Raw genomic sequence first — 23,716 nt, forward strand, 5'->3', positions numbered from 1 at the left:
AGTGTTGAGAGCCCCTTTTCCTTCCCAAAAGGTAAGGGTGCCCTTCTAGGATGTAAAGCCTCAGGCTCAATTTCCTGATTGAGAATATTATTCCATTCTGGGATTCCCTTATTCACCAGGTCTCTTGCTTGCACTTGGGTTGGTTTTAATTCTCTCCAGGCTGTGTTGGAAAACTTTCAGGTCAAGGCTGAGGAACATCAGGCTTGATTTGAATGAGGTATTTTCCCCAGGTAACATCTGTTGCTCAAGGATTTTGTTGGAAATATTTCTCAAGCTGTTCAATTTTCTTGCAACTCTGGTGTCATGAGTCTGGGAGGACCCAAGCAGTCACAGCACTGTGAATCACTCCTGGGCTGACACTGGTGGCCTCAGGAATGTGATGGAGAAGAGCCAAGTTGTGGAGGTGGCATGCAGGGCACTCCTTCACTGCAGCATATTGTCACCAGGCTCCCCCGACAAAAACAGCTGTGCATGCCTTGGGCTGAGCTGCATAATGCAGGTCTGTGTCATAAGAATGCATGAATTAGGAGCTTACACCTCACTTTGAAGTCTGTAGAGAAAGGGCCAACTTAATCCTCCAAGCTGACAGACTCAAGAGATCACAACTCGTCTATCTGTGGTTTAACATGACGTTTGGCCCCTAAAATTGGTGCTGACTAATTCTGCAAAAAGACATGTCAGAGCTGTAGCTCAGTGCCTGGGGAGATGTTGGAGGTATTAGTAGGTCACTGGTTAATGCTATGTAAAACTCTCCAGGGCTTAGTTTGAGGTCAGAGCCTTGTCCCCAGATGTAAGACCTGCTTGTTGCATGGGGGTGCCCAGACACAAATACCTGTCCCCTCCTTCCTCCCGGCTCCTTTGGGCTCACAGTGCTGGTGGTTCCTTCCTTACTTCCTTGTCAACCCTGTCATCTGTAAGAAAATACAATGCTTTCCTAAATTTAGCTTCATAAGTACTGTGGGCGTTGTCCCTTCTCCCCCCCCCCCCCCCCCCCAGTTTCAAAAGCCATCTTGAAAACTGCACAGAGATTTAAATGGCAGCTTGATGGGAATCCATAGCAAATGACTCTGCAATTAGTAAATCTGTCCTATTGTGACAGCTCTATTATTAAACTGCCATAGATGCCAGGCTATTAATCTGCTGTCTGCTCAATCCCCATGCTTTGCCTTCCTTGCCTGTCCTTTTCACCATTTGATTTTTTTTTTTTTTAAGTTTTAACTGCCTTCCAGCAAGTGTTTCCAGGGAGGGGGTGTGCAGTGGTACTTGCAGGGGGAGGAAAGTTTTGTGACACTGTCCTTTAAGAGCTTTTTGTCTGTAAGGCAGGTGAGAGAAAGCCCCCCGTGGTCGCCTCTCACTTGCTTTGAAACTTTTGCTGCTTCAAAACTGAAGAATGTGAAACTCCTAATTTGCAAAAGTCCAAGGAAGCCCCTTTTTGCAGGAAGATGAAGGGATAGGAAGGGAAGCTGTGACAGCAAATGGGCAACAATATTATCTTGAGAAAAGCCATAGCTGTCGTGATGGCAGGTTGAACTTTGCAGCTGCTGTTTCCTCTATCCTGTGACGTAGGCAAGCATCTCATTTCTTAGCCCATAAATATGCTCTGTCACCCCAGAGCTCAGGGACAGGGAACAGGCAAAGTGCTGGGGTGGGACCCTGCAAGGCTGCAAACTGCAGTGACAGTACCGGTGCCTCCATGGTGGGAGTGTGCTGTGTGTGGGCACTGCACACTCATCCCTCCTGGAAAAGCAGAGGCTGCCAGGGGGGCAGAGGGCAGCGATAGCATCCAGAGGAGTGGCTGCTGCAGAGTGGGACTGGGGTGACAGGAAGGCTTTGTTTTTAATCTGAGCATTGAGATTGGCCTGTTGAGGTGGCGGGGCTGGCACCTCTGTCCTGGCGTTTCCACTAGGCAAGGAAATTGTGTCCTCTGCAGCGGTGTGAGGATGAGCTAATGCAGGGGCGTGTTTGCTGGCTAGTGAGAGAACACACGGGAAGGTCCCCACCAGCTTTAAATCTGTGACCTCTTGGCAAACAGCTGCTGCTCAGTGTATTCCTGGTCTCAAGGTACAAGTTTGCCACCCCTGCAGCTCCCCATGCATGACAGTGCCCCATGGAGGAAGAGCTGATGATGGTGCTACCCACTGCTGCCTGGCAGAAAATCTGGATGTATACTTAGAAAAATATAAGACTGTCTGTTCTTCTCTAATAAGAAGTGATACTGCCCAGTAACTACTCTATTTTTACCTGCTTCCTAGAGAAGAGTGTACCTCTCAGTACTGTCCGGATTAGGTCTTTCTAAAAGCTTGGAAATTTGGGATTGTGTGGACTTTAACAGCTGGAGTATAAAGAAAGAATCCACACAAAGTTGGGCCTTGGCAGAGACAACAGGAAAGCGATCTATCAACCTGAAATGTGAGGCTTAAAAACTGTTGTGCTGATGAAGTGAAGAGCAGCAAAACTACTCTAACAGGGAATTGCATCTATTTTTTCAGGCTTTTCCCTCGGCCTCAATGACTTAAACACAGCTGTGATAGTGTAAATCAGCTGTGCCATGTAAACCCCTAAATTCTCTTTGCATCCTGTTGCTATAGAAACTTCCCTGAAGCCTGGGTACCTGCACAGCTGCTTTGCTGCTCTGGGAACACTGGATGCCTCCAAGATGGGGCATCCAATCAAAGAGATCTGCTGTGGGCTTGGGCCCATTCTGGAGAGGACTTCTGTTGGCTGCTGTATTTGGGCTACTGAAGTATTAAAAAAAAATGAAGATCTGCATCCACTTAGTGCCAGCTTTAGTCCCTTGTGACAAGAGATGGGCTTCCACTGAGGATTCTGCCCTCTGTAAACTGCAGATATTTAGGAGATTCTTAAATACAGTATTATATTCCTAATTATGCAGAAATCCTTCAGTCTGGCATGTTTCATCTGGAATTATGCTCAACCGTCAAATCCTGCCAAATACCTTCTTACAGGGAGGGAGGCTGGTGCACTTGGGTTGTCTCTGCAGAGAGGAGAATCCCAGCCACAAGGCCAAGCTGCCCAGCTCTGGGCAGGATGAGTAGGTGTGGGTGCTGCTGGGGTGGATGTGCCCATTTCCCTTTTCACAGTGGAGAGGAGGCACAGCCATGGGCACCGATGTTCTCTCACCCATGTGGTCCCAATGTAAATGCTTATGTTAGGGGAGTATTTTTGTTTGACCATGGGGTTCCTTCATGGCGACACTTCCAGAGGAGACTGGACGGAGGCTTTCACTGGAGAAGGTCCCTTCTAACCCAAGCGATTCTATGAAGAGGGGAGAGGAGAGAGTGGCTTTGGAAAAGGACTGATGTGGCAGCTAGAGGAATGACCTGTGAAGAGCATTTGCACTCTCCTCCTCCATTACCCTTCTCCTCTGGCTAAATTGCTGTACACCAGGAGTGAGTCATTCTGGGGATAACAGGCCGCATGATGTTTTGTATATTTAATAATGTACTTAATGTGGCTGTAATTCAGATCACAAACATCCTTTGCAATGGTGCAACTACTGCCTAAAAACCATCCTGACAAGCTTGAGGCAAATGCTCTTTCTAAAGGAATCCAGTTTTTAATTACTTTGGAACACCACATAAATGTAGGTAATTGTTAGTCAGTCGTGCCTGGGCCTCCATCTGCATGCAATGCTCTCTAGGAGTGTGCGGTTACTGCAGGGGTGCACTTGAAATCTTGCAAGGAATCTTTAATACCCCAGTTGTGACCCATCCCTCAGGTGTTGCTTGCTGGTTCAGAGCCCCTGCAGGCTTCACTGCTCTGGCTGATCATTTTGATCAAGATCTGTTTTCTTGTTGTCTGCCCCCCAACATACATGCATCAATTCTCAGCTATGGAGAAAGCAAACCCATAACTTCCACTCCAGTCTCCATGTCCTATTAAGCCTTGTGCTGCTTCTTAGCAACAAATTAATAGTTGAGTGAAAGGGGCTTATAGTACAACATATTTTGGAGAATAAAAACTCTTAAATGATCATTCTGTAACTAATTGGATAGAACATTTCTGTTCCGAAATACTTTTTCTAGGGAGCTTTTTTAAACCTATAATGCTAGTTCCTGTTCTGCAGTAGGTCTGTTACTGTGTGTCAGGGATGTCAGCTAATATGAAGATAGGAGATCACAAAACTAGGTTTTTGTAGTGCTTTCAGAAAATAACTTTCTCTCTGTGCTTCTTTTTTTTTTTTCTTTGAAAAGAAGAAGACAGTCGAAGTATCTTTTGCTAAGTGTTACAGCTTCAAAACTTGGTTTTCTTGGCCATAATTTAACCAGTGTTGATTCTGGCCTGGATTCTGGGTGTTCATCTTTGTGGAGTAACAAAGTTTGCAGTTGTGAACCTTTCAACATTGTTCCTGGTGGTCCTTGCACAGAAATACAGTCTTGGAGGAGGAGATGTAGCTCTGGAGAGTGAACTTACGCAGGAGTTTCTATGCCTTTGAGTAACAGAAACAACGACCAGAAAAGCACAGGGAAATAATATTTAGGCTCTACTCTTAAGTATTGCTCTAAACTTTATGGCAATAATGAACAAATCTCTAACTTTTAATGCCTTATTGCACAGTAGCTACTGAGTTTCAGCATGTGAATGGCTGCTGAGGTAGCAGAGAGTGAGCACTTGCTGTCTCTTCTCATGTGTAATCAAAAGGTACAAATGAGAAGTTATCTTTTTCATAAACCGGGTCACTGGGTTAATAGAGTTTTGAAAATATCCCCTCCTAACCCATGCCATTAATATCTCAGCATCCATCTAGATTTTAATACCGTCACATGTCCATGATATGTGTGTCTGTCATCTGCTTGCATTGAGGGTTTTCTCCTTTAGTCGAGGAAATACTGTGCAAGGTTGAGATCGCTGCTGAATGCAGGATGATGCTCTGACTGGCAACAATTCATCTTCATTTGAACACTAAATATTCCATTTCTCTAGCTGATGAAAGGCTTGATTTAGGATAGCAGCTTAGTGACTCTTCCAGGAAGGGTTTGAAAAGGCAATATTCAGCTGAAATTTACAGAAATTTAGTTTTTAAAAACTAGTTGATCTTTTGAAGTTTCTGAGTCTGGTAACCATCCCCTGGACTCCTTTGTCTCCTGCTGTAATGGGTTTGACTGAGACACTGGTATGGGTAGTGTTTGTGCTGCTTTCTTCCTGGTTTTGAGTATGTTTCTTTGACAGTGATTGAGCAGAAAATTCTAGGGTTTAGGGCAGGGAGGAATAGGGAAAGCACTTGCTGAACTGTATTTGCTGTTTTGTCAAAAGAGATGAATCTTCTCTCTAGTTTAGATGGCTAAAGTTAGGAACATAGTTCAAGGGACTTGAGATGAACTGTTCTCTAGGCAAATGTCTTTCTCCTTGGCCATCCTAAAGCAAGCCCTGGTGATGCTGTTAGACAGCTCTTACAGGTGGGGATGGATCCGTTCCCTAACACCTTCCTGAAAGGTGCTGATCTTGTTCTGAACAGCACTGCTGAGACTGTAGAACACAGAACATTAGCTTGACTTTCCTGTTGAGTCAGACACTAAATACTTCATCCTTCTCCCCACACCTTTTGGGCCCAGGTGCTCCGTTACGTTTCTGAGCTACAGTCTGGGCAGGGTGCGTTGGCACACTGTTACTCCTAAAGTTGTGGCCTTCCCTGATCTGATAATGGCAATACAAAAAATTGGTTGGCTAACAGGTGTGATACCCCTTTTGGACTGGTCGTCAGGATCTTGCAAGGAGGTGCCAGATACCTGGTTTTCTGAGTGGGGGGATGCAGATTTCACATGGAGAAGGACTCAGTCCTTCTTGCCCTGTAGGAGCAAGAGCTGAATGGCCACAATCTCACTTTGTCCATTTCAGATGTCTTTAAATGTGCTTTTTCTCTTCCTCCCCTCTCTCTGAGAAATAGAGTTCACTCTACCTTTGTTATTAGGAATACTCCTCTCCCTCCTTAAGTGCATCATGCCTAGAGAGATCACACTATCAAGTCAACCTGTTTTCCTCATGTAATACAAATCCCATCTACTCCAGATAGTCAGGATTATCAACCAGCTTTACTTGCGAGCTCTGAGAGCAATAAGTTGTAGTTGCCATGTGATTAGCAAAATTCTCTCTATTTAAATGGAAGGCAAGGAGATGTTTAAAAGTTGTTTAAAAGGAGTTGTTCCCTCAAATGGCTCCTTTAAGTTTTCTCCCACCCTAGAGCTTAGCACCCAGGTCCCAGCCACCCTGAGGTTTCTGGGATCATGCTCTGACTTCTGTGAGTTAATGACTTTTCTGCCTGTGTCCAAATGACACTGACTACCAGTTACAAAATGAAAATGGTAAATTCATCTGTTAGCTGCTCTCTCTCCTGCAAGATTTACTTCCATCAGGGTTTTTTATAGGCCAATGTTGTGTCTTTCATGATGGGAATGTGTGGTGGAGAAAATTTATTGTTCCCTTCCTAATAGATAGCTGTAATTTCATTTCAGAACAACCACTTTATGTGCGAGAAAGTGATTCCATTATGCCACTGCACAGCGTTGGGAGCATCTGTGGCAGTGGGGCATTTGGATTAAGGAGAGTAAAGGCTGCACATCTGCTGCCCTCCATCCCTATTCACAGAACAAAGTGTTAATCCTAAAGAAAAGAGAGCAATTAGCTTGTAAACCCTTCCTGAACTCACTGGAAGATTAGCCATTTTCAATTAAAGCTTTTCAGCTGGAAAGATAATGGGCTAAAATTTCCAGCTTTTAAAAAATACTATTATTGACCATGTGGTTTTATTTCTGTCAATTTACATCCTTTATAATTAGCTACCCTGGGATAATTAGGACTGCCTCGCGCCATACCCTGTTCCCCACTCTCTCCCCTTAGAATGCAAATGGCAAACTGACTTTGTGGTCCATCTCCCGGCCTGTTGCAACTATCAGGGATCCACTGCTGCTGTCCGGACCCATGCTGGGGATGAACCCTAAGCAGTATTTTGTAGGTTACTGTAATGCACAAGTGAAAGGATAAACCTTTACACGCTGCTATGAACGTGCTGTAACTGTTCCCGGGGAGACCGGATGGGAGCAGGGAGGCTGATCCCATCTTGCAAACCTGCAGTAACAAGCAATTTGCAGTCCCTCGGGGAGCTCTGCATATTCTAAAACCAAAATACTTCATAAATCACTGGCCCCAGCACTTGGGAGTTACCTGGAGCTGTGTGTGGCTCTGCTTTGTCCCAGCTTGGGAGGTAAAATTTTGACAAGCTGGAGCGGGAGCCAAACCGGCAGATGGAAACACCTCTCCCCAGAACATGCGGCTGACCAGCTCTGTCCGAAGGCGTGTTCGAGCACTTCTGAACGGCGCATCCTCCTCGGGGCATCTGGGGAGAGCCGGGAGCCTTCCTAAGGCAGCCAGGGAGCCTGACCTGGTTTCACCCTGCGCTGGAAAGCTGCACTCTGTGGTGTTGCAGTGCCTTTTGGGTCATCTCTGTCTGCTTTCTGTGATCCGCTCCCCCCGCGCTCCTGCTGCTACCGCAGAGTGTGGCACTGGCAGCGCTCAGCGTGGCCTGTGCTACCCACCCAGTGTGGGGGAGAGGCTGGGGCTGGAGCCAGCAGCCAGCTCGTGTCCCCATTCAGCTCTGTGTCCCACTCAGCCGGGTATCCCTGGCTGCGCTGCCTTGTGTCCCATGCTACCACGAGTTAATGTCACCTGCTGGGTTTCGGGGCAGTTGTGACTTTGGTCACTACCTGTGACTCTGAAACAACACAGCGGTGCCTGTGCTGCAGTTCGTGGCTGTGCTACAGCAAAGCAAAGAAAGAGAAGAAACGCTGACCTTTCAGGGAACTGCTTGGCTATGCCAGCCGAGGTACCTCTCATGGAAATGTAATGTAAGGTACCTCCGTGGCCAAGGACTTCTGAATGAGGTAAGCTCAATGAGATACGTGAATGCAAAACCGTCCAGAGCTCTGACTCCTGGGTGCAACATGGCCTGCACTTTTTCTGAGTCACCAAAAATTATTAGTATTGCTCCTGGTTCTTGGCTGTCTCCCCCACAGACCTTGGCCAGGTCCCACCTAGCTTTGCCTTGTCTCTTATAGAAGACTTGCACAGTGTAGATACTGCAATATAGAGCGTATATTAAAGCCATTAAAGCTTTTTTTAAGGAATATGACGATGCTTTTGGGATTTTGCTGGCCTTATCATGCTACTGATACACCGTCTTTTGCAGTCAGTGCTTTTCTTGCTATTTCTTTGTTGAAGTGCATATGAAAATATGCCTTGGAAAATATTTTACATCTGAACTAGTTAATACAGCACCTTGGAGAGAAGGTGTCTGATGCAACAGAGTACAAATGAAGCCTCATTAAGCAGGAATTCAGTGATTCTACTGAATACCCCAGCAATTAAATTTCATCTTGTTTCATATGCAGGTCAGGAGAGTTTGTGAAAGAGAATAGAGGAAGCAGAGCACTGTGGCTCTGTACTATGCAAATTAGTGTTAACATGGCATTTCATTTATTGTTAATGCATTGTTACACTGTTACTCATTGAAAAGAAACTGTGTGACAACTGGTAAGACTGATGACCCACTTGCTTATTTTTCCATCTGTGTTGGCAGCTTTGCCTCTGAAGAGACCGGTGCCAAGATAAATCCTTTAAGGGGAAGATGCAGAGGTTTTTCTTCCCGCAGACAGGAGTGGAGTTGGATGCTGACTAAGACCTGTCCTTCAGGCTGCAGCAGGCTGTAGCATTGCCTCTCTCTCTCTTTTGGGACAAGATATGGCATGGCCATGTCCCTGTTACTAGAAGGGCCTTTTGTTTGGGCTCAAGTGTCGGGTCCTTTTGAATCAAGAGGAAGAAGCCTTCAGTCCCCGCTATTGCAAAGACCTGAGCTCCTGTGGCATGTAACAGGCATGTAAGGGATTCAGGGATGTTGATGTACTCTGCAGTCCCATCCACAGGCTCACACCTCTGCTCCCATGGGGCAGCTCCCTGCTGTCCTTTGGGCTGACTGCGCTCCGGGGTTGTATCCTGTTCTTGAAGGGCTGTGGTGCCAGTTTCCTATTTTCTCTCAATGTCCAAAGGTCCATAACAGGGTATGTTTTCTCTCGTCTGTATTTTGATTAATGTGGTCTATGTGATGGAGCTTCCTTCACCTAAATTGCCTACCCACAGTGGGGAAGGGGGGTGGATACTGGCCAGCTGCTAACACAGACCCATCACTATTTTCATTCTTGGTGATATTAATAAAATATAAAGAAGAAGCAGCATTTCTGCTGAAGAGAGATCACAAACAGGCCCTTCCAGGCAGCCACTGGTACAGATATTGAAGTGCCAACTGCAGCCACCATGGACTCACTGTAAATTGGAGTGGTTTAATGACATTAAAACTGGAAACCACTCCCATCACTGAAGAACTTGGACACTTACTTTCCCTACAGTTTTTTAGCTGTTAACCACTTCCTGTCATTCCAGTGCATTGATCAGTGAAAGCTGGGAAGATGGGAGCTATTAGGCATTTTGTTTCCCCCAGTGTCCTGGTATTGCTCTTGGTTTCTGTTTCTGCATGGTTCCTCCAATCATACACATGCTTGAGGATTTTACTGGTGTCCCAAGGCTGTGTGATACCAGCTAGCTAAATTGCTATGTAAGATTTGAGGGGGGTAAAAAGTAAAACCAGTTAGGAGCATCCCCAAAAGAGGATGTGTATTTTGCCCAGGAAAAGTGTTTATTCTGTAAAACACAGCCACAGAAGTAGAGAGAAATGGGAGAAATATGCTCTGTCTAGCTGAAAGTGTTGAACATGCTTTCAGATGCTGTGCAGGCAACTTGCAGAGCTCTGCTCCTTTTGGACCAGGTCATAAACTCCCACCTTGCTCTGACAGGGCTGGTGTTTGTTGGTGGATCATTAACCTCCTGGTGCATTGCTTATTGCTGTGTCTTGTCAAGCTCATCTCCATTTGGCTTAAAAAATCATCAGAAAGCTGAGATTCACTTTTGTTGGGATGACCTCTGCTAACAAGGTCCCTGAACGAACTCTTTTGTATCATTACAGCTGGCTGGGGAATAAAGGATCTTGTACTTTACTGCCACCTATTTGTCTTCCACTGTTTCTCTTATCAGTGCTGAAGTCCCCAACCCTGGTATGTCCTACTCTGATTACCCAGAAAAATGTGCAGGAACCATTTTATTGTGCTCTGGTGGTAGAAGGAATGGATGGGGGTCTTGGAAATACCTCTAGCAGCACTCTCTGTCTCGGTGCTCTGCATGTGTGCGTGCAGCAAGGGCTCTAATTGCCTGGTGGATGGGTCAATTTGTCTTTCAGTGTTCATTACCCGTAATAAATTACCGTTTGGGACTGGCTGGTGGAATTTGCATGTAAAGGAAAGAACAATCACAGACTTCTTCCTCTGGCTCCATTATTAAGCTGTTTAAATACCCTTTTCCTTAAAGGTTTTTTTTTTTACCATTCCCCTTAAAAATATGTTGATAAAACAGTGCATTGCATTTTAGGTTTCTATGTGAAAAACAGGGTATCTGCTTAGACCAGAGATGAGCTTTGCTGCAGGCCTGAGGCTGACATGCAGTTGTCTGGGGTTTCTAAATAAGCACAACTATGTAAAATTGGAGCAGATGAAATGGAGCAAATGTGTAGCCAGTGGAGAGCTGGGTAATCAGCTGTGAAGCCTCTTCCACCAAAAAAGTGATGGGTCTTCCTCTTGTCCCTCCTTCTCCCTGTCTGCTGCAACCAAAAATTAATCAAGGAAGGGTGTAGACTCTCCAAACGTCTTGATTTTGTGCAGAGGTGTTTGGAGTTCCCAGTAAAAACTGTCTTTCCCAGTAAGCCATCTGGAAGCACTGGGTCTGCTGTGCCAGGAACAAGCCTTGACAAAGAGTATGAACAGGAAAAGCCCCAGCCCCAGGCAGACCCCTGATGTGCAGGCGTGTGTTATTAAATGGGAGAAACAGGATGGGAAGAAAGAGATGGCAACGTAAAATCTTAATTTAACATCTGAATTTAAAAGAAGTAGGAAGAATCTGTGTCAGTCTCTTCTCAATCTTCCCTAACCCAAAGCAATTTCTGTTGCTAATAATATCATTTGGTATGTGGTTACAACTTCGGCGTTTCTCTGCGCACTGTGAGAGCGCGTGGTTGGGTGTTTTTCCTCATGTTTTCCTGTGGCTGACTGTTCATTACGTTCATTCAGCTGTCTTCAGAGAGTCTCCTGAGACTCCCTAATGTGGAGTGATGTAAGATTCTCTCCATGTTCTCTGGAACTCAGAGCATGTTCAGCGCTAAATGGTCCATTTCAGGATCTTGCTCGAGTGTTCCACAGCGCTGTGACTTCTGACGAGGAAGCTTTTGGATGTGGTTAAATAAGTAATGGTTTAAATGGCAGAAACAAATACCTGTCAAGCATTGGACTAAACGATGGATATTCGGAACAGCCTGTGATCTTCCCTCTCCTGTCCTCCCTGTCTTGTTCGCATAAAAGTGTATTTTGTAAATGTAATTCCAACCAATTTAGGCCATGTAAGGTTTGCAGCATCACTCCCACTGAGGTTCTGGGGGATTTGTAAGTTAGCTCTGGGGAAAGATGTATAGGTTCAAGAGCAGGACAGTGTGTTGGGTACAAGAAATGCTAAACTAAGTGCTAGTACTTACCAGTGCATGTAAGGGCAGATAGTCCTTACTTACAGCAAATGAATGTTACTCAAAAGTCAGCCTGTTCCTGAGAAAAGTAAATGGCCATTTCTCTAGACTGGTGACCTGTTGACTGGTATTACCGCTTCAGTTGTATGGACAAGAACCAAGAACCTGCATGGATGGATGTTTCCAGCAGGGACCACCCAGAAACTCTTTAACCATGGACTGCCCTCAGCCTGTGCTGTCTTTCCACTCAGCATTTTATACTGAAGGGGGGATCCAAGAAAGCATTCCCTACACTCACTCTCCTGCTGGGATAGTAATAGGATATCAGAATATGCCAAGAAAGCAGAACTGAGATGTTTTTGTTTTCTTTTTTTTTTTTTTTCCTGTGAAAAGACTTTTTTAACATCCCACCTCCCCAAAATTAACTTCTTGCAATGGGCACAGTCTGTGGGTAAAACCCAGACATTCTTAGGTGAGACTTGTAGGTAGTTGATATTGCCAGAGAATTTTTGGATAGCTGCTAATTCTGAGCATACAAGCTTAAAGTTTATGTCAGGAAGGTACAGACAATGCACAGACTGTTCCTAAAAAATCAAAGCTCTACATAGTGTTCCTTGAGTTCTTCACCACAGTTTAGGTTGATGTCTCATGCTCTTTTATGACACCTACATATTTTGATGCCAAAACATATGCTTCTGGTCTGCCTTATTTTGCTGGGGTGTGTGTTGTATCCTTTCCCTTTTGCATTAAAAGCTCAAGCTGTTCACTTCAACTGGTTTTAATACAGCACCACCTGAAACATGAAGAAAGTATTGCATTTGTGGATTTTGGCCAGAAACCATAGAGTAAACATCTTTATCCTGTCCAGGCTCCTGGCGTGCTGGTGTCTTGCCAGCCAGTTCAACAAATGCCACCAGCAGTTCTGGGCTTGAAATGCCCAAATGCTTCTTCATTTCCCCATCAGAGGAATAGGGCAGCTCCATTCAGTTCTCATCCACAAAAACAAGCAGCTTCAACTACATAGTAGCCCCATCCTCTCATGCACTTTCTTAATGTAGCAGATATTCTGGGAAGAATTTTATGGTAGTATAAACACAAACAATTGGTTTCAGCTTTCTTTAAAACATCATATTGGATACATCCATTTCATGGCAACCAAAGTAATGGGCTAATCTCAAATTAGCATCTTCTTCTAATTGTGGTGCAACTGGTGATTTTTTTTTTCCTTTAAGATGGAATTTCTCTGCAGCAAAAGCATTAAGAGCTGTATGAAAAGATTTCTAATTATAAATTTTGCCTCAATTACTAATTAAGTCTATTGTCAGACTGAACAGCTTTTTAAAAACAAATTATGGACCAAAATATCTCTTTTGTAAGTAGTTTTTTATTAGTTAGTAATTTTACTGCTTTTGTATAAGTTGTCTGTGCACGAAACAGCTGAGTTTGAACCACAATAGAGATGCTGCTTCATTTCAATCTGAGCAAGAACCCTGGCATTAGGCTGAAACCCAGTCCTCCTCCTCCACACAGAGTTAGGGTTCCCAGGTCTGTAAAAATTTTCTGCTGGCACGTTCAGATGAGTTCAGATGCCCTTTCGATTTATCCTGTTTTGTTTCCTGAGGAAGCAAGACTTAACCGTGCTGCCTCTCTATGAGCTTCCTTTTAAATTCGTAACCTCTTGGCCACTTTCACACAAATCTAGTAGCAGTCCCAAACATGACTGGATCCTCATACAAAAGTGTAGATGCCTTTTGTACTTTGGACCATGATTGTCTTGCACTCTCTTTACTGTTTATGGGTATAATCTTGCTGTTATAGATGACACCAGTTCCCAAGGGAATGGAGTGACTGTGGAGAACACTGCCATGGGCTGGTTGGTACAGTCAGTTTGCATCTCACAGCTTGCCTGAGAAGGGGACCTGCATGGTGCTGGAGGCAGGATTCAGCCCTGTGTACCCTGCAGACAGACTTACTGACCCACAGCCAGGGCAGTGGCATCCCCTTGCATGCTCTGTATCTTCAACTTTTAATAGTAAAAGAAGCAGACACTGGTTCATTACAACCATTTCTCACTAGGCTAATGCCCTATCTCCACCCACAGTGCAGGACCAGCAGTTTTGGAGGGAGCCATTCAGCATCCTCTCCTGGAGGGCCAGACTCCCCATGACCAGCTGGTTCCCATCATTGCCCCCAAAGTCTCCCCTCACCCAAATCGTAGCACAGGACTTGCATGCATTTTGCCTGTGCTGGTTCCTCTGCTGAGAAACCCTTCCTAAGAAAGGGTTAAACCCAGTTTTCAGCAAATGCTGTAGGCAGGACACAGGACTGCAGCCTCATACTCCCTTACGAGCACTGTGTGTGTGTGTTTGGGAGGCAGGGTAATGCTTTGACAGCAGCTTGACATTGCCTTGAAAGGTGCTGGAGGCTCTGCAAGCACTTGCCAAGAGGGGGTGGGGGAGAGGAAAGTGTGTCAGGCAATACTGCAGTCGCAGCCTCTTCTTGCGCTCAGCCCCGTTGCTGCTGCTGCTGCTGCAACTCGGGGCCGGAGCGCGGCTCCGCTGCCGCCCAAGTTGTGCCGCTGGTGCGGAGCGCGGGGGCAGCGGTGCCTCCGCCGCAGCACCGCCTTCCTCCGCTTTATGCCTTTTTTTTTATCCCCCCCCCCCCATCCTCCCCGGTCGCCTGAAATCCCCGTGAAAGCCACCGAAGGGTTCTGGCAGGAAGGGGCCAGCACATCTCCATGGGATGATGCCCGCTCTCCACCGGTGGAATACCGCCGGGAATGAAGTACACGCTCGACATTTGCTGCATCTGCCGGAGCGTCAGGGTTCGGTGGCTGCCTCCCCTTCAACCAGCTGTTCCGGTTAATCACTGCGCTTCCAACTTTTGCTTTGCAATGCCTGATGGCCAGTGGAGTCGAGAGAACTAGCACGGCATTTTTAGGACCCTATAAAAAAACCCTCAAACCCCATACCCTTCATTTTCCTATTTCTGCACAGGACTGGCGAGTCACACGTTAAACATCCGTGTAAAGACGTTTCTGTCTAAAGGATTGCCACATTTTTGAGTCCTCGCAAACTGGAGTGCCCAGGACGATTTCTGCCTGGTCTTGCTGCCGTGGAGTGAGGGAGCAGCGTGTGCGCTGCAGCCGCACTCGGCAGCGGGAGGCAGCCCGAGTGAGCCCGGGCTGGCTGGGAAAGGATTCCAGCGCAGGCAGGGAGAGAGAACGGAGCGGCTGTTACAATTAGTTGAATGATTTGACAGATAACAGCAGACATGCTTTGTGGACTGAAAAAGGATTTGCAGTCAGACTTTGGTGAGTGAGCCTGTCCGTATTTTCCTCCTCCCCTTCTCCAGTAGTTTACTTTTGTTTAATCTGATTTCCTTTAACTACCTTTAATATCATTAGCAGTTTTATGTGCTACTTTGAAACTGTTTTGCAAATCCAAACCGTCGCATACAAACTTAATTGCTTTGATTTGCAAAATATATCTCTGCTTCTCTGTGAAGAATTTCTCTCTGTGACCACTGGAGAGTACCCTTCAGGCTGGCTTCCCGTTCTCCAGCTGGAAGATTGGCAGACACAGGGGCTGTTCTTAAGGCACCTCAGATATTGCAGAGCCTTTACGGTCGCTTTGGCTTTTTAAAAAGCAAAATCTAAATGTAGCTTTTCTGTTTTCCAAGATCAGTGTGTGGATGGGCTGGGCATTCAGCAGTGGTGAATAGGGGCCTAGGGGGAAAGACGTGGGTAAAGGACTCTGCTGAACATGGTGGGATCACTGCCATCGCCCCACCTCCAGTGTAATCCACTATTACCTTGTCTAATAAATATTTCAGCTCCTGCTAGAAATCTGCCATTTCAATGAGCTGCTAACCCCTGTTTAGATACCTTGAGTGAGCAGTTCACTATTACTGTGGAGTATAAAAAAATCTATTTAATTTCTGGAAAAGAGAGAGTAAAGGAGTGTAGAAGGGCACCCTTTACAAAGGGCACAGACATCAAATCCTGGCCCCAGTCTTTCCAGGAGGAACAGGCTCTGATATTTCTGACAGGGTGCAATATTCAGATACTTTGTTGCATGCTACATCTCTGCTTGTTGCAGCTGCATGTACTGCATGGAGCTTGCTCTTCTGCTCTGATGCAAGTGTTTCCTTTCTGAAAGCAAAGACATTGGAGTTGGAAATGCAGAGGAAACTTATGGTTTCTGAATCATTTTACACTGTTTGAAGTGATGTAGTGAGACTCCTTGGCCTCAAGATGCCCTAAAGCATTAACCTAACTTTAGAAAATTGTTTTCCCTCTCTAAATCTGAGGGGTAAAAGGAACCAGGTGTAAAGCAGCTTGGCCTGGCTGTGTTGCCTAATCCCATGGATGGTGACTAGATGCTGTGTCTACCTACCGTTCCAGCACAGCAAGGAGCATTTTGGAGGCTGGGGCTTATTTTAAAGCTGCCTGAGACACGGCAATGAGTCCTGGTAGGCAGAGGGAGCCTGGGTGCGTGATTTAACAGGGCAGGAATGCAGCCGTTCCATGAAAGATCAAAAGACAATTTGGCAGGAGCTCCCCATTGCTCTTGGGGCTGAGCCATAAGCTGGGCCCCTGGCTTGGAGGTGGCTTACACTGACTGTGCTGGAGGGGTTTCCTGCATGCATGCCACCAGCCACAGACAGGGTCATTCATGCAGCTCCTCCAACATGTCACCAGAGACATCTGGTGCTTCCAGATCACTGTGCTGCTGCAAACAGCGATGTCGTCTGGGTGTTGGGTGATCAAATGAGAAATATTCCTGATGTCAGCCCCAAACCTTTCTTGAGACCCTTGGGTCAGTACTGTGTCATGTACAAGGGAATGGTGCAGTCACTGAGCGGGTAAGGAAGCCTTCTTCACCCTGGTGTCAGACTCTCACAGCTTGTGCTGGTGGTGCTCCTGAGGACCAAGCCCATGATTTCATCACCCAGGAGGTACTGTCTTCTTCAGCACCCCACAGGTGAGGCCATCCATTGCACCAGCCACAGAGCAAAGACAGAGAGGGATGGGCAACCATCTAGTTCCATGTCTGCCATCCCTGTTCTTTGTTATTTTAGTGCACAGAAAAGAGCTTTGAGGGGGATTGATTACAACACATTGAGTTTGGCTTTGCTGACACATTAAGGGAGCTCTCTTTTGGCCACTCAGCTGATTCGGTAATGTGTTTTTTCTCCTGATACCTGGCTTGTTCATGAGACCCATCTCTTCATCTGGAAATCATGTGGAATGGAAGCAATGAAGTGAATTGCTCTTATCACTCATTTTAGCATTTAAGTGTGATAGGCAAAACCAGATGGATTGTTTAAAGAAGCATCCAGACATTTCAAAAGTGCTTTCTTGGCCCACCATCATTAGGGCCTTGGTGATTTCTTTTCTCTCCTTCAGCCACTCTCAAAAGTTTTTTGATGGGACAATTTAATAATACAGAACTTCTGTCTGTCCTTCAGAATGGGCCAGAAAATGCAAACTAGCTGTGATGTTTTATGGAAGGTGGGGAAAGTGTTTTTCATCTGGTTAGACCAAGACTGTGTATGGCTCTGCTGATGGAGATGATAGTGTGTTTCCACAAGAACCCTTCTAATTTTGCCCTTGAAGGACTTCCCTGAAATGCTTCATGGCCTTTCTGAAGTCCGGGACCACCATCTATGTTTTGCTCTAGCAAACCTTAGTTAGTCCTTACTGCAGGATCACTGCAGGAGTGGGCAGAATGACAGAGCTTCTTGAATCTCCTTTGTGCTGCTCCAAGTGACCAGCTGAGGATCCCGCTGCAAATCAGCCCAAGTTAAGTGGTTTATTGAAGACAGCACAGGTAACTTCAGAAAACCCTTTGTCTTTCAGGTGTATGCATTTGAGTAACTTAATTGTTTTTTATTTTTTAAAGTATGTTTTGTATGGAAGGCAAAGGAAAAATAAAGGTAGTAGATAAGGATGTTTGGTGCTTTTCTGTTTGGGTTTGTTGATTGGTTTTAGTTGTGGGGGTTTTTGTTGCCATTAGAATCCATGCTTTTAGGGTGAGATGGACTCTCTGCAGACCAAGGAAAACAGTTTGAATTTCCTGTCCCTTCTTCCAGACCAGCAAACTGCACCCTTTATTTGCAGGGTGGGAATGTCCAGGAATAGAGACTTGTTAACAGATCTCTGTCCCTTCCTGCTTGTTGTTTTTCAGGGGATTAGCTCCTCTGTTCTCTCTCTGCTTTCTGAATAGGCAGGGGGAGAAATAGAGAAAAACATGCCTGAAAGGGATAGAAAACTAATGTGAGGAGCTAGAATAAGACAGGAGGAAATCTTCATAGATAAATCTCCTAGGGAGAAAGATTTTATCTTTCTTATTGAAGAATTTATCACAATACTGCTATTTAATATAACTCCTGCTCATCGAGCTGCTTACGTCACTTGTCAGCTTTGCCTCAGTTGCAGCAAAATGAAAGATTAAGAAAAAAACTATCTGGGGTGTGCGTACCAAGACAAACATCTCTGGGTCTGAATCAATGATCTTAATTTCCTTGAGCCAAAACTGGGCAGAGAGAGTTTGTCTGGGCTATTCCTCTTGCCTGAGCCAGTATAGGCCATACCTGTGTTACCATCTGGGAACACCACATCAGCTCAAATTAATTCAACAGACTGAAATATTAAGGAAAAGCTTTGTGCATCTGCAATTTTGGTGCTGTTGCTTCCTCTCCTAACATCATGGCCAGGCTTTGCGAAGGAAGATTTGGGAAAGGCTCTATCCACATTTGTTACATGCTGATGAGGCCAATACGAGATAGACATGTCTGATTGCAAAAGGCACAGCAGAGGGACTCCTTAGGTGGTATATTCTGCAAGGCACGATTCTTTCTGCGTTGTCTTTCCTCCTCGAGGGTGATCCTGCATGCGTTCTCAAAGGAAGCAGCAGCGTTATAGATGGTGTGTCTCCAGGCCTCCTGATTTGAGGCCAGAGTAGACCAGTTATGTTGATCAATATGGCCATCCTAACACAGATGACAGATTACTCCTTCCCTCTGTGCACCACAATTCTGGATGTCTCAGTAATAACACTTTCTTTCTCCTCCCTCTCTTCTCTTTAGCATAGAAAACTCATCCCTCACCCCAGTTTCAGAAGCTGTGGCCTTCTAGATGTCTGACCAGCCTACGCTGATTCAATCTGAATGAAGTCCAGCTGGATCACATCTTTACTGAGCTGTGGTACCCAAATCTGGGCATTGCATTCAAGATTAGGCTTCTGTCAGTGCTGAGTAAAATGAAATGATGGTTTCACAGATCCTGCAGACTATACCCACCTTACTTGTACCAGGGTATTAGCTTTTCTTGCATATAATGTAGCACTGTGGAATTACGTTTGGTTTGCAGTCCACAGTATCTGAAAAGTCTTTCCTAGCTCTCACTTGGATAGTTTTTCCCCATTCTTCATTCATGAGATTGTTCTTGCCCAGGTCTGGTAGCTTGTGGGCACCTCTACTGAATTGTACATCTATTTTTTCAAACATGTATGAATCATTCTGTATCTAAAATTTACTTCCCAGCCTGCTTCCAGTCCCTCATACCTGGAGTAAACTTAATGGACTGTCAGTAAACTTTATAAGATCAATCTCTCTGCAACCATCCAGGTCATTTAGTGAAAACCTGGAGCTGTACCAGACTGGGGAAGGGCCCACACAGAACTTTGTTTAGTACATCTGTCCCTTCTGATTGTGAACAACCGATGAATTTTCTCAGTGTGTGGTTTTCCAGTCAGTTTTGCATACACTTCATAATCATCTGTATCCTGCTTCCCAAACATACTTATAAAAATAGCACATGAAACAGTGTCAGAAGCGTTTCTAAAATTGAGATATAACAACTTGCATTTTCTGTCTATCCAGAAATGTTGCTCTCTCATGGCAAGAAATTGAGTGGGCACGACTTACTCGTGGTAGATCCAAGATTCCAGTTAGTCCTCCTCATCTGGTGTTAGCAGCTCACATACAGATGGTTAGTTCCAGGATCTGAAAGGGAAGGCGATGGGTTTGTCATTGTCTTGCTCCTACTCTGATAGCATATGTTTTCTTTTCTGTTTTTCAAATTGAACATTACATTTTGTTCCTCAGCCTTGTGATGTCTTACCCATCCTTCATAAGGTCTTAAGGATACCTGCTGATGGCTTTAGGACTTTGATGACCGGGTCTTAAAAGTTTTGTTGACTAAACTCTTAAGTATAAATGAGCTGATCTATGCAGTCAAAATGAATTATTGCTCTTTTCTAGAGATGACCCATTCCACCAAAATTGCTTTTTATAGAAGGAAAAAGACTAAAGTAATATCCTACAATGAATTATTTTTTTATTTCTCCTGTATGGAGGTTACAGAGGTCTTCATCTTAAAAGGTTGTGCTCATGACATCATATTAGTACAGATTTGTTAGGTGAAGGGTGTTTTTCACTGCAAAGACCAGACAGATTTCATACAGATGTCTGTTCATAGAGTCAGTTGAACAAATGCTATTGAGGTTTTCTCTCCAGCACTAACTATTGGAGTCCAGTGTCCAGCACAGACATTAACCTCCTTGCCAACCTGCTTAAGAAAATCTCATTACTGCTGGAAGAGTTGCACTCTGACTTTGAGAGACCCATAGAAGGGGACTGAATTTCATGTGGTATTTTAAGCCTTCCTCTTGGCTTTGTGTTCAGGTTCATTATTCTTTATAATGTTTATTCTGTTTTGTTAATCCATAGAAGCCAAGAGTAACTGCACTGCCAAAGTGTTTGCATATGTTAGGGCATATAGGATTTCATTTATTTTGAAAATGGACTGTTAAAATGGATTGTGTGTGGGTGCCAATGTTTATTGCTTGTGATAACTCAAGGATGGAAATCCTTTGCAATTTTACTCAGAAGGTCAGAAAAAGTTATTGGGCAACTTGGAGGGAAGGGTGCCTCTGCTTTTCTGTGTAGGCATATGTAGGTGTTGCAAATAAAAGAAACAATTAAAGCTAACAAGTAATAATAATCAGAAAGAAGTGTTGATGCAGAGCTGGAGGAGAGAAAGTAGAGCAAAAATAAATATTTAGCAACATTCATCAATTGACAATTGAATGCTACCAGGCATAAGAACATTTAAGGCTCTTTTCAGCTGTCGGTTCAGCTACTGCATAATTTTTAGCATGTGAGTAATCCCATCAGGGTAGGCATGGTCTTAAGCCTTGATAGGATAGGGCCCCCAGGTCATTGTACGGCTGTCTATTCAAGGTGGCAGAATACGGTTTCAAGACAAGCGTGCCTGTGTGGGCGTTAGGAAATTCTGCTTCTGTGGCAGTCTGACTGCCAGTCTGCCGCTGGTTTTTTTTCTTATAATATTATTATTATTCTGTTCGTAAAAAAAAAAAAATTACTAACTGAGCTTGATGTTCTTAGCTGCCTAGTTTATTAATCTGTGGATTTACAGATCAGTCTGGTAACTTGAAATGTGCAAAATCACACAGGATGAAGAATTTCTCTCCCTCCATTCCTAACAATTGCCACCCCCGATTTTTTTATTTCAATGAAACTATTTTTTTTTTCCTTTGACCGTGTGTTTCTGTTCAAGGATCTGATAATTACATGCTTGGGGATGACGGCTTTTCAAAAGCATCTTTCCCAGCGATTTTCAACTGGAGATGTGGATAAAAATATCTCCCCAATTTTTTAACAGAAATGTTTTCAGTAATGTGTAATTATGAGCTCTGCCTTCATTCAATTCATCCTGGAAGAATTTGCTTCACAGGAAAATTTGTTTCCTAGCTGCTGTAGATGCCAGCATAGTTGGCAGCTGCAGGTTTTGTGGGGAGGAGGGAAAAGAAAGGCCCAGAAATTAAAATTACTGTGAAGTAAATTGATCTCAACACCTGGAAACCATGAAAAGATGGAATCTCATACTTTTTTTGTTTAATCATTGTTAAACTGCTTTACATGTCAGTCCCAAAATGGCCCTGTAAATTATTTAGTGTAGCTGGGAGATGAAGAGATGATCCACTTAATCACACCTCATAACTGATCTGTTTTCTTATTGTGCAGGTTCGTGAAATCATGTTAGCAAGGTGGAAAGAGTTGTGGTTTTCTTCTCAGCAGTACTCTAACTTCTAACCTCAATATATAACTAACACTCATGTGGTCTATTGTAATGAAGCTTGAAGTTAGGAACTGGCTCAGGTTTTGGGAGAACAGTTGGTGAGAAGGGCTGTGGAGCAGTTACAAAGAACATCAACGTGCTTTTGTCCTAGGAGGCAAGAACTTCTGTTGGTAAGAGTAAGATCTGGCTCCCTGCTCCCCAGGTGTGTGGATAAAAACAGGATTTGCTGCATTCTTCTGCTTCGTTGCATCCTCATTTTCCCCAAAGGAGTGATGTAGGTCTCTGATCTGGTGTGTGCTTCTGTTTTGGAAGTTATATGCCAAGTTGTTTGCAGATATTGAGCAAATTGACTTGCTTGATATCCCAAATAATTCTTCCCTCCCAGTTTCTGTCTGTGCTCATAGCTCTCTGTGCCTGGGGAGCCCAGAGGTCCAGCACACCCATCCTCTCCCCTGCGGGAGCTCTTACCCCAGGCTGAGAGGGTGGGATGGCACTGCTCCAATCAGCACGTTTTCCCAGCCAAATAGCTGAGCTAAGTTGTGGATCTGTTCTTGTGTCTTTGAGAAACCATGTGCATGACTGTACAAAGGATGAAAGTCTGAGCCAAACCTCTAACAGTCCCCACTGTTGTTCCACCAGCCTTGGTGGAGTTGTCCCAGCAGTGGATCTGCTTCTCCATGAGATCTCAGTGGAGATACCCTCTTTGCCCACTCTGGGCATGATGGCTGATCCGTACGGGGTCCTTACTGCAGTGAACAGTTCAGCCTGAAATGTGAGAGACGTGGCCTGCTCCTGCCCCAGTGATTTATAGAGGATAATGTCATTGTGGAATGTGGTGCCGTTTGGGTAGGATTAAACTCTTGGCATAAGATGAAGGTATGTGTTTTGCTAAAGGTCTTTTTTTCAGTAATGTGATGCATTTCCCATATAACCTAGTGTGTAAACAGATCATGTTCCTTCCTGCCATGAGCCGCTGTGCTCTGTTGCTCGTGCTGCCAGAGTGCCTTGAACCTGCAGCTTTGGGAGCAGGGGGGCATCTCGGGGCACATTCTTGGCAGGTTCACCCTCAGCTGACCCCTCTGCAGCACGTAATGAAGCCATGTGTGCGTGTGAGTGTGAGGTAGGAAGGGACTAGATGGGGTCCTGAGGTAGATATACCTGAAATATCAGGAAATCAGTGGGAAGATGCTCAGGTATGTATAGATCTGGATCAGACAGCCCAGGTGACTTGTAAACTCCCAGGTGACCTGTGGAGTTAAAATCAGGGTGAAGTTAGAAGAGCGCTGAAACAGAGGGTGCATGGCTCATTTCTTCCTATTTTGCACCAAAGTCAGGTGTTACCCTGTGGTCCAGGCTCCCTTGCCTGTCCCTGCAATTCCCTGCTCCTTGCTGCTGTAGCTGAGCTATGCGAGGTGACTGCTGCCATCAGGGTGGTGGCAAATATTACTCAGCTCCCAGCTGGCTGCGGAGGCAGTTGGGATACCTGCTGTGATTTGTGAGGCTGGGCAAGAGGCATGAGGCAACAGAGAAAATTTTGTTATTCTTAGTAATAATAACTTAAAAAAAGAATCAAAGCAACTCCTCTTCCCCCTTGTGTTTCAGTTTGCCCCCAGCCTTCCCACTCAAGTGAGTTTGGCAGAGGCACCCCATTACTTAGAGGTGGAATAAGCATTCACCTTGCAGAAATTGGAGAACAAAACGTTTGGAAGCTGTGGTGGAGGCGGGCAAGTGGAGCTCCTCTGGCTTTCCCTGCTTTCTAAAGGTCCCTTTATCATTCAGCAGCCGGCTCGAGCAGCACCATGAGCTATAATAGGCAATTAGCTCCTGGCAGATTTATGTGACACCGCGTTTTATAAGCAAACAATCATGTGTGTTTAGTCATTAAATGGATCTCCTGTATCTAATGTTCACAGAGACAATCTCTTCCTTCTGCTCTCCCTGAGCACACACTCAGCTCTCTTGCACCGGTATGGCCCCATAGA

The 23,716-nt window shown here is 45.0% G+C and overlaps 1 protein-coding gene across 6 annotated transcripts in view; it reads left to right on the forward strand.

Moving 5' to 3' along the window:
* GRIP2 (glutamate receptor interacting protein 2) overlaps positions 1 to 23,716 on the forward strand; it is a 276,763-nt gene that overhangs the window by 180,447 nt on the left and 72,600 nt on the right. The window contains exon 1 of one of the 6 annotated variants that reach the window (XM_064667446.1): positions 14,188 to 14,939. The exons of the other annotated variants lie outside the window; for them this stretch is intronic. Coding sequence (XP_064523516.1) covers positions 14,900 to 14,939 — 40 coding nt within the window. The 5' untranslated portion in view covers positions 14,188 to 14,899. Of the gene's footprint in view, positions 1 to 14,187; positions 14,940 to 23,716 lie in introns of those variants that run through there. 6 annotated transcript variants of the gene reach the window in all.

The sequence above is a fragment of the Pseudopipra pipra genome, chromosome 11, assembly GCF_036250125.1.
Source record: "Pseudopipra pipra isolate bDixPip1 chromosome 11, bDixPip1.hap1, whole genome shotgun sequence".
NCBI lineage: Eukaryota > Metazoa > Chordata > Aves > Passeriformes > Pipridae > Pseudopipra > Pseudopipra pipra.